Here is a 20,187-nt window from a genome sequence, read left to right as displayed (position 1 = left end):
GAATTTAAGCTTTGAAATTATTTGTTAGTGAAGATTCCAATGAATAAACTTATCTATATGTGAAACAAATACATAGTTTATCCACATGTTCATTAGTATGAAAACATGATAAATGAGAATTGGCAAGTGATTGATGATGTATTATTTAAATGGTTAATGATGTGAAGCTAAGGAAGTAGGACTATAGGGCTGTTGGGAGTTGGAGAATAACGGATAAGAAAATGACTACCAAAAAGCTGTTTCCATGGCTGCACAATTTTATTACCACTCTCATCCTTTTATACATACAACATTTGTTGCTCAATCATGGATTAGATGATGATCAAACGCTTTCATGCATGATGACAAGTGTCGATGTCTCTTCAGCACTGTTAAAGGTTACCATGAAAAAACAAACCCCATATATTCATGGATTCCATTATATCTATTTCCTATTTCTGCAGATAAAGTAAGTGATTTTTTTTTACCTTGCTTGTACAAGAAGCCAACATGAGTATTAAAGCACTTACATCACCCTATATTAATATATTTCTTCTAATTTTATATGTGCACTTCTTGTTTCTTAATATATTTAATCATTAATATACAATATACTAAGAAGTAGTTTTTCTAATTTATAACACAATCTTTGCTTTGCTTTGATGTATATAATGTTTATTGGTAAAATTTGTGTTGTGATCACGACTTTTTACGACAGTTATTTATATGGGTTATAATTTATTAGATATAAAAAGTGATGAAGTGATATAATTATAAATCCGATAACACTTTTCATATTGGTTGTAATTATAACAAGTATAGAAAGTAAGCGTGGTAACATTTTTGTAATGAAAAAAAAATTATATTAATTCTAGTTATTATCAGTATATAAAGTGGATACACTGATATTTTTGCAATAAATAAGAAAATTTTGTATACTAATTCTAATTAAAACTAATAAAGAAAATGAACGCGATAAAATTTTTGTAATAAAAAAGAAAACAATCGTATTGTTGAAAATTTTACCTGACCTTTAATGTCCCCATATAATGACAAGCTAAAGACTAACCATTATATATAACTCCTCTACTGAATACAACAACACTTCTAGAACTCATAACATTTTTCAATTCTCGAATATCTCTTAGGTTTTGTTCATTTGAATGAATTTGGAGGAAATTGATTAAATGGATTTGTGAGAATTTGAAGGTAAATTTTTTTGTTGTTTATTTGAGTGGATTTGGAGATAAGTGAAAGTGGATTTTGAAGTAAATTTTTTTAATCTGTCACATCAATCAAATCCTACACTAATTCTCACAAACTTTACTTCCAAATCCACTCAAACAGACAACAAAATTTTACTTTCAAATTCATTCAATCATTCTTTCTCAAATCCATTCAAGTGAACAAAACCTTAGTCCTTAATGTCTATAGACAACTTGATAATCAAATATCTTTCAATTCTCATATATTTCAATCCCTAACACCTTTATATGCTTTGGTATTCAAGCATCTTTCAATCCTTATCACTTTTAGATGCTTTTAAGTATTTAATGGATGTGTTTCAATCCAAACTTGTATCATACTAACTTTTGGATTCGTTTCCATTCAAGTTTAGTTGAAATAACTTACATATATGTGTAAATATATCTCCATTGTCCAAGCTTGTTCCTTGTCTTGGTTAGAGGTGAGATGGAGCATAATTAAGGCAGCATTGAGTACTTGCAAAATTGTTTACCCTCCAGCTTTCAATCATAATACTTTTGAGTTTGTTTCTTCTTATGACCATCATTAGAACTTGCAACACTAAACCCTATCATAAACACTAAATATTCTTATCGAATTTGGTTGAATAATCTATGAATTCTTATCGAATTTGGTTGAATAATCTATGAAGTGGTTGACATATGACCAAGCTTCAAATCATAACAAGAAGAAAGTTCATCTCTGCACAAAATTTCTCATACTAGTAATAAGAAATTTTGAAAAGATTTGTCAATAAAAACAATCATGAAATCATTATATTTTCGATAAAATATGTTTATAATTTTTTAAGACTACAAATAACAAATAAATATTATTAATTGGTTCTATTATTGTAAAATGGATTATGTTTTTATCTTATCATACTATATAATTATATTATATACATAATAAAATAATATTAACATATTTAAAAATTAATAATCAAAAAGTAAAATGAAAAGTAATAAAAAAATACAATAATAATATAAATTAAGAAAATCTGAACGAAAATAATAATATTAAAATTATTTATAATAATAATTAATAATAAATTATAATTTAGTATTTAATTTATAATAACAAATTGTTATAACTTTCTTGTTATTATTTTTTTCATTTTCTTTTAGTTAAAATATCTCCTCTTTCCATCCTTTGATCTTCTTTTCTACTCCTTAACAACACATCTATTTCATGATTTAAACACTTTTTTTTCCTCTCTCACCCTCAGACAAATCGAATCACTGTCATCGGAAAATGTGTTTATCAATTTCAGCCCAAAAGCCACATGCTTTTTCTATTTTTAGTATCTAACCACTCAAAATTACTATTATCTCACCTCTATGCTCAAATACCGCTATTACACTCCTTTTCAATCTACAACTAACTCATACATATACATATCTTAAACACATAATTAATTAAATTGTAGCTTAAACATAAAATAAATTTAGTATTATTTTTAAATTTATTTTCGCACTTATATAAGGCACAAAAAGAGGTTCTTACACCGGTTATTAAATTGGTCAAAACAAATATTCAATCATTAAACATGGTGAAACTGAGCTCAAATTAATATTATAACAATTAAATAATACATAAAAAAACAATTTTATGATACTGCAAAGAAAAATAAAACGTAAAATAGATTTCTAATATTTTAAATAAACAAGTTAAAATAAAATATATTATCATACTTACCTTAAAAATAATAATAATATTAAGTTCATATGTAAATATAAAATATCAAAAAGTTTGGTTGATTTTTATTTAAATAAATGAAATAATATATTATTAATTATTTTTAAATTAAACCGGTTTATATAAGTTTTGTTCAATTTAAGAATTTTAAACTTTTTTTACTATATCAATTTTGTGATTTCATTAAATCAATTATCTGACCATGCTAGTTCCACCTGTCCAATCCGGTTTTCAAAATAGTTCCCGATTTCTTAGTCTCGTAGCTTCCAATGCTTATTAATTAAATATTCACAAATAAAACAATATATACTAATAAAAATATTATTTCATAATCTATGCACTTCGCTTAAAACAATAAGTAAAAATATCTTTACGTGCGTATATCTTATTAATATTGTAGATTTTATGAAATAGATAAAAAAATTAATATAAAAGGAATTTATTCTCCACCAACATATAAACATATATTTATGCATGTATTTATTTTATTTTAAATAACTTCACTTCTTATTAAATAAAAATCACAGTTTAAATTGAAACATAACAGTCGTCCCACTCAGAATAAGATTATAGTTAATATTAATTGATTCGCGAGACTTAGTTTATGCTTTATTTTGAAGATAATGCGAGTTGAATTTTTTATTATTATTTTAACTTAAAAATTTAGAATATGTGCCTGAAAATAAAAATCTACCTCCTAGTTAATTAGAGAGAAGTTCAAAATGAGCATTCATGCGAGAGCTAACATATTCTAAATCTAACATTTTTTTTTCTTACACAAGTAATTAATATATATTAAATTAGAGATCAAATCGTTAAAGAAGTTATCTTAGTTTGATATTTGATAAAAAATAATATTTGATTATACCACTTACTTCTCACTTGAATCAAAATAGTTTGAGATGATATTTTAGCACAATCATAGATCATGTTTTTAAATCAAAAAGTTATTTTCAATCTATTATCAAATCACGTAATATATATATTACATTTAATTTGTCGTTGTTTAAAAATTCAGATAAAAAATAAGTTAAATATATATTTCTTCTTTAATTTTTTGAGACACTTTTTGTGCCAAAGTCGATGAGTTTCAAACTTTTCGTATGCAATAATTAAACTTAGTAATATCGCAATAGACTTAATATAAAAACATTAACTACTAAAAGTAATTTACCAAAAAATTGAATTTGAAACATATTATAAATAGAGAACAATAATAATCAATTTTAAATAATTAATTAAGATTTAAACCAAATTTTCTCACAAAATATTAACCAACGTCAAATCTACCAATCTCTTAAGCTTCTCCATACATAAAAATTAATATTTTAATCAATATCAACATTTTAAAAATGTTTATTACATAAAATTTCTTTAATAAAAAATCTTTTTTTTGTAATTAAAAAATTTATTTAACATAACTTTAATAATTTTGTCTATCATTAAAAAAAAAATTGTATTACTAAGTAATACGATCTTTCTATACTAGTAAACTTTTATTAGTAATTTGAGTTTGTTGACGAATTACAACCGTCAAAAAATCGTTGATAAAATGAACATCGATAAATTTTATAAGTAAAATGTACATTTAGTCAATAATTTCTTATAATCTAAAATTCGTTAATAAATATTCATTGATAATTACCAACAAATTTTGATTATCAATAAAATTCACTGATACATGTTACAATTTGGTATTAGTTTTCCACCTCCCCTTCTTTTTTTTTTCCTTTCTTCTCTTATTCTTTTTCTTCCTTTTGTTTCTCTTCCTTACCTCCTTCTCATCTCCCTTCGCCACTACCATCGTTGCCACCCAGTCTATCACCACCACCTTCAATTCTTCTTCCTCCTCTTCTTCTTGTTCCTCCACAGTGGACAAGCTGCGTTGTTACCTATTTTTCTTCTTCCTCTTCTCATTTTTCTTCCTTTTCTTTTTCTTATTCCTCTTCCTTCAATTATTTTTCTCTCCTTCTTTTCACCCACCTCTTCTTAATATACAAAAAAAATCTCATTAGACTTTGTAAAAAAATTGTCACTTATTTTATCGACAGAATAATGATATCAAATTACTAACGAAGCTTATTAACAAATTTTGTTAGTAATAAAAATTCTAATTTATCGAAGAATCTTATTAACAAAAATATTTCGTTGGTATTATAAATTCTAAAATCTTCAATGAAATTTGTTAGTAAATTTTAAAATTTGTTAGTAACATTTTCTAAATTATTTGGAACATGTAAGCTTAAGTTATTGTATAGTTGAAGTTCATTCATTCTTAGTAATTTAAAAAATGCGATTACAATTTCAAAAACTTCATTTTTCTTAAATCTGAAACATATTAGACGAAATCAAATGATCTTTTGTACTTGTGAAAATATCAATCAAATATAAAATACCTTAATAAAATTAGACCTTTAAACTTCCACTGAAAAAAAACTGATAAAAATATACCCCTTGTGTATTTGCTGATTATGCAGTAATTATCATATAATTAGGGTTTGATGTAAGATGATGAACCCTAGGTAGAGGCTGGTGATGCTACATTAGTGGTGACCTATAACATTTCTTTATCTATCCTTTTTTTTTTGTGGGTGGGACAACAAAGAGTGGTTGTGGATGTACACTTTAATGCCTACTCTGCATACTTCTACATCAAATGCTACCACCAACTACTCTTAATCCGGCGCAACGCCACAATATTATTATACTATCACTAAATTAATATTTCATGATTAAAGCTAATTACTACTTAAGTTTTATCTAAGAAGACAGGTTAATCCTGTCCATTAACTTAATCGGGGATCTTACAACAACCACAAAAGTAAAATAAAATACAGGGATAGGAACATGCAGAAAAGATAGCTTTCTGTCTCCTTATGCACCGTCTAAGGTTTTATAATCTATATGTTGTTGTTGTTGTCGTAAACATTAAACAAATATTTAGTTCATTGGTGTAAAGAGCTGCATAAATTCAGGAATGTCATTGGATTACTAATAATTTTAACCTACGCTTAGACATTTGAACTTCTGATTACACTTCAGAAATCTAAATTATTGACTAATCTTGGGGGGAAAAAAACAAGTATTTAACCTTGTAGATTACTAAAAAATAATTAATTTTAGTTTTAGTAACAAACTTGTCACAAAAAAAAAAAATAAAATATATATATATATATATATATATATATATATATATATATATATGTATATATATATATATATATATATATATGTATATGTGTATATGTGTATATATATATATATATGTATATGTGTGTATATATATATATATATATGTATATGTGTATTTATATATATATATGTATATGTGTATATATATATATATATATATATATATATATGTATATGTCATACACATTTTTCTAATTATTTTCTTTGATAGAACGGTTCACTCTTATGACTTTCAATTTTACAATCTCACCTAAAACTAGATCGGAATTCAATTCTCATGAAACCAAATTCTCGTTTAGTTTTCCCTTTTCAAAATAGAAATTTGAAGAAAATTTAAAAAAAATGAAAATTAAATCCTTAATTAATAAAAAATAAATAAATAAATTTATAATTAAAAAAAACTATCAAGTTATTTTATATAACATATGAAGTATTAATATATACATGAAAAATTCAATATTATATTAAATTAACTAAATAATTTTATTAAAATTAATTATTTTTACGTATTTATTAAACTTAAGAAAAGTGTATCTTACCCAATTATTTATTTCAAACAAAATATGGCAATAAGGTTAGTTTCTTATATATATATATATATATATATATATATATATATATATATATATATATATATATATATATATATATATATGTATATGTATATAATATATATATATATATGTATATGTATATGTATATGTATATGTATATGTATATATGTATATGTATATGTATATATGTATGTATTCCCCATTTTATATAATTAAGTTAATAAAATTAGGTATAGATTCAAATAAATTATTAGTTTAAATTAATATTTTTAATCATCAATTACTGTGTGTATATTTATAGAACAAACTAGAGTTGCAAATTAACGAAGTGAAACACTACACAAGATATCGCTCATTTATTTGTTGATTTTCGTTGGATTGAACTAATTAAAACCATGTCATATGTATGTATATAACAGTCGTTTCGGTATACCCGACAATCTTAAATATGATAAATTATCTTAACAATGTTTAAATATTCTGACATCGCTTCCTTCTCCAACCTTATAATATACCTTTTAAAAATCAAATCCTAAAAGACTTATAAATTCTAAAGCGTAAAATATATTATTTTCATAAATTTTACGTCGGAACAGTAACAATAACATTTGATAATCCTTTGTTTTTAAATTTTAATTAGATTAAAAAATGAATTCAAATTTTAAAATGTCGGTGCTGTACGCATTATGTACACTACTTTTGTTTTCATTAGTGCTAATTATGTGAGATTTTAGTTGAAATAGGAAGAGAATGAGTGTGTTTTCTTTTTCGTTATTGATTGTGTCTAACTTAGTTTAGAAACACTATATTTTTCCTTATTATTCCGGTAACTTTATACAGTTTATCCTAAAAAGAAGACATTTCAAAAACATAAAAAATATCCATTGATTCACATCATTATTTTAAGAAAATATTAAATTTCTAATTTTATTATCAGATAGCTAATTAATGTCACACAATACTAAGCCTAGTAATTCCCTACTTTTATTTCCACCAATAAGAAATCCCTTCACCACACCATAAAATAAAGAGACACTTTCCCTTCACATCATCACTCATAAATTTTCTAACTCATCAACTTCATCATATTAACTTTACATCTAACTCATAAAACACAGAAATATAATAAGGTGAGAGATATTGAAAGAAATGTGCGTGTGTATTCCATTAAATGAATGAAAGTGACATATGAAACAGATTATGGTAACTATTCACTCTGCATGGTAATAATAATCCGAAAGTGAAGGAAAGTGGTAACACGTTAAAGAGACTTGAACTGACACTGACATGTAAATCATGATATTCTAAAGACTATTGAATATACTAATTTGGCAATGAACTTAAAAATCCCATAATTTTTGAACCTTATATATGCAAAGAGTATATGAATGTTAGATATTGAAATGCTTTACGAAGATTAATGAAGTGGGAGTGTTGAAAAGGAAGTAGGAGTAGCGTGTTGGGGGAGTAATGAGAACGACCACCAGATAGAATAGGAAAAGGGGAATGAGTGAGACAGTGCAGTTTATGACAAAAATCTGGGACTACCATTTATGGGACTGTCGTTTCTCCCTTTCTCTATACATTTCAACTTCCTTCTTCTTCTTTTCTTCATGTTTTAGGGACCCCTATACACTATGCTTTCATCATCCATCTCAACTTTTTAGGTTTAAACCCTTCTTTATTACTAATAAATACATGAAACAACCTCTTGTATATTCTCAATCAGATATCCCAGCACTTAGAGATTAACTAGTTTTAATCATCTTTTCTGCTATACTTAGTTTGATGAATTCAATATCTCTTTTACATGAAACAATGATGGTAACACACTTTCTTTTAAACATACAAGTTATTTAAGTTTCACATTCCATATAAATAAATAAAAAGTTCAATAAATATAAGATAAAAAAAATTCATAAACTCATTGTTTTATTTTTCTTAAAGAGTAGTGTTAATATGTTATATAGGTTAGAATTAAGTTTTTTTGGTACTGTGTCTTTTCAATGAATTCTACCATTGAAAGACTTATTGTTTAGTTACTTATTGGTTTAATTGCTTCCTTTGTCCCCAGTTTGGTTGAATTGTATCAAATTCATCCTCATTTTTAAAAAAGTTTCATTGTCGTCCTCACGTGGTATAAAAGTGTCAATTGAATCCAAACATAGAAAAAATTTGTGTCAAAGTAGTCATTTTTCCTATATATATGTGTCTTCCTTTCATACAATCAAGTACAGATATTCATTTTACCTTATCCAATTTAAGGCTTTTCATAGCTCCAGAGAAGTGACATATGAAAGGAAGACACAGAGATATAGGAAAAATGACTACTTTGACACAAATTTTTTCTATGTTTGGATTCAATTGACACTTTTACACCACGTGAGGACGACAATGAAACTTTTACACCACGTGAGGATGACAATGAAACTTTTTTAAAAACACTACAAAAAAAATGTCATTTAGTGGAGGTTTTTTTTTCGATTTGCGGGGGTTTTCACCCTCCGCAAAGTAATTTCCGGAGGTTTTTCAAACCGCCGCAGTTTGAGTCGCCACAACTTATTTGCGGGGGTTTTCCGCACCCCCTGGTATCACATTCAATTTGCGGAGGTTTTTCTGCGGAGGGTGAAAACCTCCTCTATTAGTGGCTATTATCTTGTGGGAGTTTTTAACCTCCTTTATTTTCAACTATTTAATTACAAAAAATATTTGTATTTTTTATATACTATTCAATTCATCCACTTGCTAAAATAATAAAAAAAATAATAAAATATATAAAATTGTAAAATACAAAAAAATAATTCAAAATTAATTTTATTCATGATTTAAAATAACATACATTCATTGACAATTACAATGTAAACATTATATTCTCAATGTCATCATAATAACATAAAACTAAATTCAATTGAAATGTAATTACAACTTCATCCATAATCACTAAAAATACATAATAGACTAAATATAATTCTATCCTTTAAAAACATCATAAACTCCCAAAATGTTGTTAGCATGAGATAATCTTCTTGTACTCAAAGAAGACCCAGACTCATTTACATCAACAGCTTCCTGAAATGATAAAAGAAAAATATTAAAATAAAATAATAAATGAGATAAGTATAATTTGAGAGTTTATGGTTACACTCATACATGTCCACACTTGCCCAATTTTATAGATTTAGGAAATGCTTGACCTTTGACATGACTATATATTTATGAAAAATAACAAAGTATAATCTTAAACTATCTTCAATCAAACTGGCTGCACTCAAAATACAATAATACATGTCTTCAATAAAACTGGTTGCACTAAAAATAGAAAAAAATAAACAATTATAATTATACTCATAATTTTGCAGTACAAGAAAAGTGAGAAAAAAAAATGAATTTGTTAAAGATTGCATCAATGTTAAAGGTTACAGGTTGAACTTTATTATCAGATTTTAATTAAGACTACCACTTTCTCATCATGTCCTTTAAATGAAAGAAAGCCAGCTAGAAAAATAAACAAATTTGGTATAATTATTCCTGTTAATCAAAGCATCATTGGCCAAATAAAAAAAAGACTTTTCTTCTCACAACATTGAAGACAATGTTTTATGATAACTTGAAGGACCTAATTTACTGTGGCAGAGTAAATATTGAACATTAAAGTATGGAACAAGAAATTATTAACAAGAAATATAGCAGAATTGACAATGAATAAAAAAGCATGACTATTGGCAGGCTGACATAATTTCACCATAATTAATACAGATAAAGAAAACTAGAAAAGAAAGAAAACTTCCAAAATTGAGCGAGTAATTACATACCTGAACAAATGGAGCTGCAGTAGGACATGATGCTTTACTCTGAAAATAGAGAATTAAAATGGCAAATTGTGGTAAAAAAAGGTAAACTGTGCTTCTTACCATATAAATGCTAAAGCTTATTGAAAGAAAAATGTGTTAATTGAGTTTATCGAATTGAAACTGCGTAAAAGATACTATATGACAAGATCTAATATAATACCTCTCACAATGTCAAAACAAAAATATCAGAGAATGAGAGAATCCAAGCAAAAGATTGCTATCAATTAAATTTGTTAAATCAATAAATCTCAGTATCTAAAAATTAAACAAATAAATTTCACTATCAACAATTAAAGTGCTACATCTTGTTTCCATTTTATAACGATAAATTGAAAACACTTAGTAATTGATGATTGTGGATTTGAGGCCTTTAGATTAGATACAACAATGTATAATGACTAATACAGAGTAAAAATATGAGAGCTGAAATGACAACCAATGAGCACGTAGCTTGCCTATGCATTTGTTTGACAAAGCATTTTTAAGGAAGAAATATACCTTGCTAAGCATAACAACTAGAAAGCCATCTTCAGAGACTTTGTTCAGAACTAATGTATCTTTTAAAACCTTGCCATTGTGAATCAACATTTGTTGTCCAAACGGGTAATTATCTTTGCTCTGTACATCTTCAATATTCTTCTTGACAGCCATAACCTGATGTGAAGGAAGCAGGAAAACTTTATCTAAATAAATAACAACAATGTTAGCTGATAAACAACAAAATTGGAAAATACCACGTCTAAAATTTACTGAATATCACATAAAGCCCAATGACACATTCATACTATAACCATACATTAAAACAAAGTAGAGAGCATAGAATCAGGATTATAATCAGTGTAACACATATTCAAGGGCGCAAAACACATGAAACCAGTCAATACAGTACCAGTAGTCTTCAATAAATAACATCAACATTTGGAGACTAAGTATCACGACAGAAACATACAAAATCCTTCAATACTAATGAATTAATAAAAGAAATACTAGCATCAACGAAACACTAAATGAATTTGTAAGACTAAGTATCAACTCATTTTACAATAAATAAACAATCTTCCTTATTCATATGCCTTGTTTTCCCACTCATACAAAAGAAGATGCAAAAACTCAACATTGTTACAACTTTAAACATAAAAAGAAATCTTACTTTTGCATTAGCCTGGACTCACGACTAAGTAAAGTGCACAAAAGTTCAATATAGGTAATTAAATTAACCTGTGAGTAACAAAAACAACAGGTCGATCCCTAATTCCTACAACAACAAGCGTCTCCAATACCATAAAACTAACCTCCTACAAATTTCACAATAAAGAAGTATATCAAATACAAAACAAAGAGGCTTCGTAATAGATATAATTCAATATAGGTTTTAAAATTGTAACCTGGAAGAGGAAACCTAGGTTTAATGACGGTGAGCCCTAGCGATGATGAGCGATGACAACGACCGCAACTGAGGACTCCATGGCGACTACAACTGACAACGAAAAGGTGAGCGCAACGACGACCGTAGTGGCCAGCACAACGGCGACCACAACTGAGGACTCCATGGTGGCTGTAACTCACGACGCAGCGGCGAGCGCAACGATGACCGTAGTGGCGAGCGCAACAGTGATTGCAATGGAGAGCGAAGCAGAGACCGTAACGGCGACCGAACGACGAAGACGCTGAACTGACGATCGACGCACAATGAAAAACAACCTGAAAACGATGATGACTTGAGCACGAACTGAGTTGCCGGAGAAAAATGAAAACCTTGCACGAAAAGTTTAGGGAAAGTAGAGAAAATGTGAGGGTTTGGAAAATTTTAGGGAAAAGAAATGCAACTTTTGATTTTGGAAAGAGGGAAAATATGAGAGGGATGATAGATTCGGGAAATTTTGGGTTTAGGAGGGAAGTTATAGAAACTTAAAATTGTATTTTAATTTCTAAAAGACATTAACCTCCTCCTAATAACATTAAACCCCCCACAATCATCAGGGCTTAGTTAAATCTTTCTAATTATTTTAAATAATATTAATTTGTGGAGGGTTTTTATAACCCCCACAAAATAACCTCCGTAAAATAGTATTTTTTTTTGTAGTGAAATGAGGATGAATTTGACACAATTCAACCAAATTGGGGACAAAGGAAGCAATTAAACCTTACTTATTAAATCCAATGCTTATCATTATCAGGTCTAAGTTTTTTTATTTAAGGGGCTAACAATTAATGCATCCCGGAACATAATTTATGAAAATTTGACTTACCAATTAAAAAGAAATTATCGATATATCTTATATTATATTTGCATACAACCAACATAATCTAATTTACGAGTTGGATAATTTTATACATATAAAAAAATAATTAATTTGCAGACAACATTCATAAATTTCATTTATACAATCATAAATAATGGACAGTTAATTAATGTTATTAAAATATTTCTGAATTAAACTTATACATGAATAAATATTTTAACAATTTAAATATTGTTCTTAATATTTATTGTATTTAATTAAAAAAAATTATCTTAAATGCACCCTTGTAAGAACCTGAAAATGAATTAGAAAGTTAATAGGGTATTAAGTTAATGAAACCAGAAATTGTTCCTTTAAAAGCACATTTCAGACACATCCTGATTCATTAACCCAACCCCATTTTCTCTCTAAAACTCAGTTCTTCCTTTTTCTTTACCTTCTCTCTACCATACCTCTGTCTTCTCTCTTCCATTTCTCTTTTTTGAGCCATTTGATTTCCGATCAGGTGGTGCTCAAGCGTCCACGGAGCAGAGGACTTTGTTTTGACCAATCAGTTTCTTCATTCTGACTGGTAAGTTGTTTTACGTTTTTCCGCTGTTTTAGCCCTAGCACACGAAAACTTTTCTGGTTGCATGTGTCTTGTGCTTTCATCTTTTTCATTTTTCCACTCTATTCTAGCTCTAAGAGTTGTTCCTATCACCAATGTGGTGTTCTGTACTGTTGAGGCAAGTCTTTGAGCTGAGCTGTGATATCTTGAGGTAAGGAGAGTTAGAAATACTTCTTTATAATTAGTTGCATGTATGTGTATATATTGAATTATGTATTATTTTTGCTGCTTGGTTTGCATGTTAGGTTTTGAGTAGATGGAATGATATGTATTGCATATGCTGAAGTGTTGAATCTGTGAATCTGTGAGGTGACGTTAATAAACTGTATTGGATGCATTTGACTGTTGGAATGGTTCATGTTAGAAGTATTTCGAGTAGAAGGTTGTTGTAACCTGGTTTTCGCAGAAGCATAGTGAAATATTAGTGTTTTGAAACTGTTGAAAGGAAGTGAGATAGTGATTTTGAGTTATGTTTTGATTATTAGAATGGTGTAAAAGTATCTATTATATTTTATGATCAGTGAGGTTATATATTTGGATTCAATGTGATAATATTATGGTATTTGGTTGTTCATGTCTTGAGTTAAGTTTCAAATTGACAGTATGGTTGATGGACGTAATTTCATGAATCTCAAAGGGAGGTCACATGGTGGTGCCTTATGTTATTGGACATAATTTCATGGATCTCAAAAAGAGGTTACATGGTGGTGCCCTATGTTATTGGACGTAATTCCATGATCTTCAAGGAGAAGATTCATGGTGGTGCCCTTAGTGTTTAGAATGATTTGCATGGTAGCTCAGTCTTGAGGGTTTTCTTGACGCTCCAATGGTCTTTTATTCTCAAGTAGAGAGATTGATCCATGTGGTGAGGAGTAGCAGGAGGTCCTAGTCTTTGGTGCTTCCAATATGGCCCAAGGTGAGTGATAACGGACTAACCTCGTGAGTGTGGTAAGGTGAAACCCATTGGCAATGGCTTTGCAAAGCAGTAAAGGCCACCATGAGTGCATAACCCGCCATAGCTCGACAATCATTCTAAGTCCGGACGAGTCAAATTCAAGTGCAACAAGTTATGTTTGTGTAGTCTAGTATATCTGTCTTTAATTGCATATTGTGTATGATTGTTATAACATGATTTTTGTATACCTAGCTCACCCTTGTTTCTGTGTTTGTGTTTTGCTTGGGTATGCTTTTCTTTTGCAATGGTCATCCACTTGGGTGTGAGTAGAGGTGAATGAGGTACCTCTAGAGCATGCTTTGGAGGGAGATGATGTTGAAGCTTAGTTGTTTAGGAGTTTCTTAATTAAGTACTATCATTTTGAAATACTCTAAGGTGTTTAGTTTTAAATCATGGCTTATTTTGGATGACTGTAATCTTAATAACTTATCTGCAAGTCTACTCTAACTGTTCTTTTATATTAAAATATGGACCTACTATGTTATATATTTCTATATAATCTGGGATGTTATAACCCTTGACTCTACACACTTTTTATAATCAACATTCGATATTATATAAGTTCCTTCATTCAAGTATTGATGTAATGTTTGAGCACTACAAGAAGAAGGATTGTCACTTGGACGACATGAAAAATTCAAGCAAAAAAAATGTCAAACCAATTATGTTTTTATTAGAACTAGTATCATTTAAGAGATATAAGATAATTCAATATTCAAGAAAATATTCATTTGTTAGTAGAAGCAAATCTTTGAAAGGTACAAGGATCAATTTGTTGCAAAGTAGTTGTAACATACCACTTAACATAGAAACATGAGGATGAATTTTCAAGATAGTTTTGATGGATCATATAAGTGCCTAATTCGACTTGCTTAACATGAATATACATTAAGTACAACAAGAAGAGATATAATATTACATATGAAAATAAAAAAGGTCAAACACATAGTTAAATAAATTTCAAATTCTGGCCATCACACACAAGCACGGATGCATGCTAATTACTAACAAATAAAATTTATTAATACTTCAAGTTTATTATAATAGTAAAAAAAATCTCATAAAATATTTGTTAAAAAATTTCATTGATAAATTAGAAATCTGTTACTAATTACTAATAACCTAAAATTTCTTAGTAAATAACAATCATTAATTATCAACTACCTAAAATTCACTAACAGTGATGATTTAAAATTCGTTGATAAATATTTGACATTAATTACTTACTGATTTTAATGATTGATACAATTTATTGGTTATTATGACCTAAAATTGGTTGGTATATAATAATAATAGAATTTTAATATATGTATATTTTCATTTTTATTATTTAACATTTAGATGTGTTTATTAAAAAAATGTAAGTTAATGAAAGAAATATTTTTAAAATGGATGAGAAACAAATTTCTTATACTATATTAGGAAACTTTACAATACATTAATTAAAATTCATTGTATATATACTATCAAAGTAGATTTGTTTTGAAGGTCTCAATTAAATAATAGCATAGCCTCTACTTTTATTTTAAAATTTATTTATCATACAAATTTTAATAAATAATAATACTATTATAATCACTAAAAATTTACAAAATAATGCTATAGTAAGATCTAGTGTGAAAGTATAATATAGAATTATGATTTTAACTAATGAACTTATTTGGCTTAAATAATTAAAATTTAGAAAAATTACTCAAATGATATTTATATGAGATAATCAACATAGTTTTCATACTAGTTCAAATTTTATCTTTCATAAAAAAAATTAAACACATTGAGATTTATTCTCATTTTATTCAAGAATATATTGTATTTGAATAAATAAAAACTAAGTTTGATAATTATTGAAATTAACTAGAACTTACTAAATCATTACGAAAGCCTAGAATAGATTATGTTTGTAACAAATTTTCTACAAATACTATTTATATGCATCATTTTTAGAGAGAACTTTAAACTTTCCCTGTCGAATTTATCATATGTCTATTATTAAAATTGTTAGATGTAATGAAGGCTTAAATTTATCTCTTTGTATTTTTCACCTATAAACACACAAATACACATTAGAATTTTAGCCTATGTCTATTTTTTTTTTCAAGAGTACTTATAATAAAAAAAGTATAATTATTTTCACAATAACTCTTCAAATTTCAATTAATTTAGGGTTAAATAAGTTTTTAGTCCCTAAACTATTGGTCGTTTCTGGTTTTAGTCCCTCTTTTAAAATAAGGTACAATTTGATCCTCATTCTTTTCGAAACTTTGGTTTTAGTCCTCGAAAACTAACATCGTTAAAAATGTGCTGATGTGTCTAACGTCTTTGTCCACATGTCAGCAAAAAAACAATTACACGTGGACAGAGACGTTAGACACATCAGCACATTTTTAACGGCGTTAGTTTTCGAGGACTAAAACCAAAGTTTCGAAAAGAATAAGACCAAGTTGTACCTTATTTTGAAAGAGTGACTAAAACCAGAAACGACCAATAGTTTAAGGACTAAAAACATATTTAACCCATTAATTTATGATATATATACTTTTATAAATTAATTAAAATATAATTTTATTATATAAACTATCATATAAAGAAATTAAAAATTCAGAGCGTATTACAGGCAAACATAATAGTTTACTATAATAAATCATTTTAATTATAAGTATAATAAAAAAGTAGTGATCATGAAAAAATATAATCAAGTTTCATGATCTGCGATAATTTCGTACAATTTTTTAAAAAGAAATATTACCAAAGCCAATAAATGTATCATATTTGTATTTGTGAATAGTTTCTGATGTAGTTTTTTTTTTCACATTTAAAAAAATTGTGAAACTCATTCTTATCTTACCATTTTAATTACACTTGTAAATTGAAATCCATGTAATCGAAACACGTGTTTATTTTGAATAGAAATGATGTGTGAAAAAGACTTGGCATTATCTTTTTGTTTGTGTGGAGGAGATTTTTTTAATTAAGAGCGTAATATCCTTTTTATGTTACAGGAACTGCCATTATTGTTGAAAAACAATGCAATGCACAAGAGATAATGCACTAATTAAGCTAAATTAGAAAATAATCAAAACCCTTATCCATTAAATTTCACTTACGTCCCTTTCTTCCCTTATTTTTCTTCTCTATATTTTCTTCATCTGCTTCTCACTTCATTTTAAGCTCTTTTATTTTCTCATTTTTACTAATAATTTATTAATCAGGTATTAATTTCGTAACTCTATAATTTCTTACTAAGCTACTTCATAATACTGTAATTATAGTTAATCTACTAGCTTTTACATATAGAACAAATCTAACAGTTTCTTCTTTTACAGGAATAGTCATTGTAACGTGTGAGCATAAAAATATTAATTTTGAAGTATCTGAGAACTTTTCACTAAAGGTTAACGATGGAAAATGAAAACTGACAAACAAAGTCGGTGGTTTAATTCACATAACCAAAAGTGAATATTTTATTTAAGAAATAAGAAAACTGATTACAAATATCAATAATTAGTTGTGACATCTCAGTTGCGTGTTTCAATTTCTGTCGAATAAAAAACAACCATAAATCGTATGAACAATATTTAAATGTTTGGCAGAGTATGAACTGCGATGTAATATATGCCTGAAAAAAATAGTAAAAAAAAACAGAAAAATAGTTTGATATTGGAATAAGAATTAAATACTAGATTTTGTGCTCTCTCAACAGATTTCCTTGCATAGTTTATTGGATTGATAAATCATACCCAGTAGTTGTCACCATCTGAGTGTGGAATAAAAAATAAATCAAAGGGTTTGAACAAATTCTGAAGTGAACAGAGAACAAAATTGTGGTCACGAAACCTGCCGACACATAGTAATAGTATGCACATGTTTGGTTCAGAGGAAGAATACAGAACAAAACATAAAAAACTTAGCAAACAAAAAACACTAACCTATTCATAAAATGACGCACTTCCTCGATCTGTGCAATGTGGTCAAGTGTGTCAAAAACAAAACCGATCTGGTTGGTACCTTCGCCATCAATTCTTCCCTTTTTCTTCCATAAAAATGCTAAAACCCCAACCCTAAAATGTAATTTCTGATTCATTTTGAAGATCAGAGAAAGGTGAAGTAAAGTTTATGAAAAGTTTTTATTTTCTTTTCAAATTTTGCTGCCATGATTCTAGTTATAGCTCTGTTTCTGTGTTTGAGAGCTTAGTCCTGGAGCCAACAGTAACCTAGACCTTATCTGAACATGTTTTTTTGTTATTAATTTATTTTTGGACTTTTATTAAACATTTCAAATATAGCATAAACTTTTCAAAAGTTAGTGCGTGATGACGTCCTAGGTTGAAACAGACTGCAGGATTCTGAGAATGGGCCCAGTCTTGGCCCATACATTCATATCTCTTTTTTCAATATTTATACTCCTTGATTAAACACCTTTTATTGAATGTTTTTATTTTAAACAAAAATGAAAGAAAAATATTTCAGTCATTTTACTAAAACTGAAAACTTTAAATAAAAATATTATTTTATAATTGCTTGAAGCTTTAGACATAGATATATGGTTAGTTTGTTTGAACCAGTATTTTTTATAATGTTATTTTTGAAAAATCACTTGTTTAAGAAGTGTGGTCTGTTTTTAAAAATCAAGTCAGATACATAAAAAAAAGTAAAAGAAAATTGCTTAATTAATTAAAAAATAAATCATTTAAAAAACTAACAAAAAAATACACCTCAATTTACCTTTCTATATAGGTCTGTCATTTTAATGATTTTTAGTTTAATCTCACACTTTGTGTTATGAATGATGGACATAGACTGGGATGTCAATTTAATTGAAAGTTTTCTTTATATAATGATACAATTTCTTATTAGATGTTATTATTAGAAACACTTATTATTATATATACTAACATGTTTAATTGTTGAAAAATATTATGTAATGTATTTTTATAATGAAATTTTAAATATAAAAAAATAAGAAAAGGTGATATGTACAATTGTAATTTATTATAATATTGTAGAATAGAATTAAAATAAAATTAGAATTAGTGAGTGTGATGATCTGATAAGAAAATTGATGGTGAAGGTCATAAAGGTTGCTCTTTTAGGTAAGGCCCATAAAGAAAGTAGCTGTCAGCTGGAAGATAGGGACAAGTGGGCCCAATACTTAAAAAATGGGTAAATTTTGGGACCCATTGATAGCCACTAAAGTCTATACTGTGATAGCTTCATCTTGCAAGATATTATGCCTTAATTGCATACTTGCTCCAATCACTTTGATTGTTTTAAAATTATAGTCTAGCTTCTTTTTTTTATTTATTTTTTTGTGTTATTCCTTGTGTGCTGCCTATAAAGCCTATAAAATATACTGGTTTTGGTATATTAATAATTTATTTAATGTATTTTAAAATATTAAAATGAGTATGTTTTGAAGACACAATAACAATATAATATTAACAATTTAACAGAATTCAAATTTTCAAAATTATTATTGGAGCAATTAAGTAAAACAACTAGTAATTAGAAATAACAAATTAACTCATTTTTAGGCATTTTAATTTTGGAATTTAATTAGAAATAACAATTTAACTTATTTTCAGGTATTTTAATTTTGACTGAAATTTTCACATTAAATGAATATTAGTATAGACATTGTAATGTCCAGTCTTTTAAATTTGGTATGGATAATAAGCCTCTTCATATTTATATTTGTTGTGAGTTTTACTTTTATTTAAAAAAATTAATTAATATTTGAAACTGTAAAAGAATGATGTATTTTTTATAGAGATAAAAATGAGATAAAACATTTTTGTTTCTTGAGTATAAGATGAGAATGAACATAATGATGAATTGTACTTTAAAAATGAAAAAGAAGGGGGAA

General features: G+C 27.2%; 1 protein-coding gene and 1 long non-coding RNA gene across 2 annotated transcripts; both read right to left on the bottom strand.

Moving 5' to 3' along the window:
• Window positions 1–9,527: 9,527 nt before the first annotated feature.
• Window positions 9,528–13,234, bottom strand: LOC148195047 (uncharacterized). Its single transcript, XM_088095062.1, has 6 exons — window positions 13,210–13,234; window positions 13,045–13,056; window positions 11,905–12,426; window positions 11,018–11,202; window positions 10,481–10,519; window positions 9,528–9,737 (listed from the first exon to the last, which is right to left on the bottom strand). Exons 1-6 carry the CDS (start codon window positions 13,232–13,234, stop codon window positions 9,639–9,641), a joined length of 882 nt encoding a protein of 293 aa, XP_087951188.1. The 3' UTR covers window positions 9,528–9,638.
• Window positions 13,235–17,884: 4,650 nt separating this feature from the next.
• LOC148195046 (uncharacterized) lies at window positions 17,885–18,529 on the bottom strand. Its single transcript, XR_015780699.1, has 2 exons — window positions 18,251–18,529; window positions 17,885–18,158 (listed from the first exon to the last, which is right to left on the bottom strand). It is a non-coding gene; the product is annotated as an uncharacterized LOC148195046 (long non-coding RNA).
• Window positions 18,530–20,187: the final 1,658 nt, after the last annotated feature.

Source organism: Vigna umbellata, chromosome 7 (genome assembly GCF_029865625.1).
Source record: "Vigna umbellata cultivar VRB3 chromosome 7, Vumbellata_1.0, whole genome shotgun sequence".
Taxonomy (NCBI): Eukaryota; Viridiplantae; Streptophyta; class Magnoliopsida; order Fabales; family Fabaceae; genus Vigna; species Vigna umbellata.
This window is presented reverse-complemented; position numbering and strand designations above follow the sequence as displayed.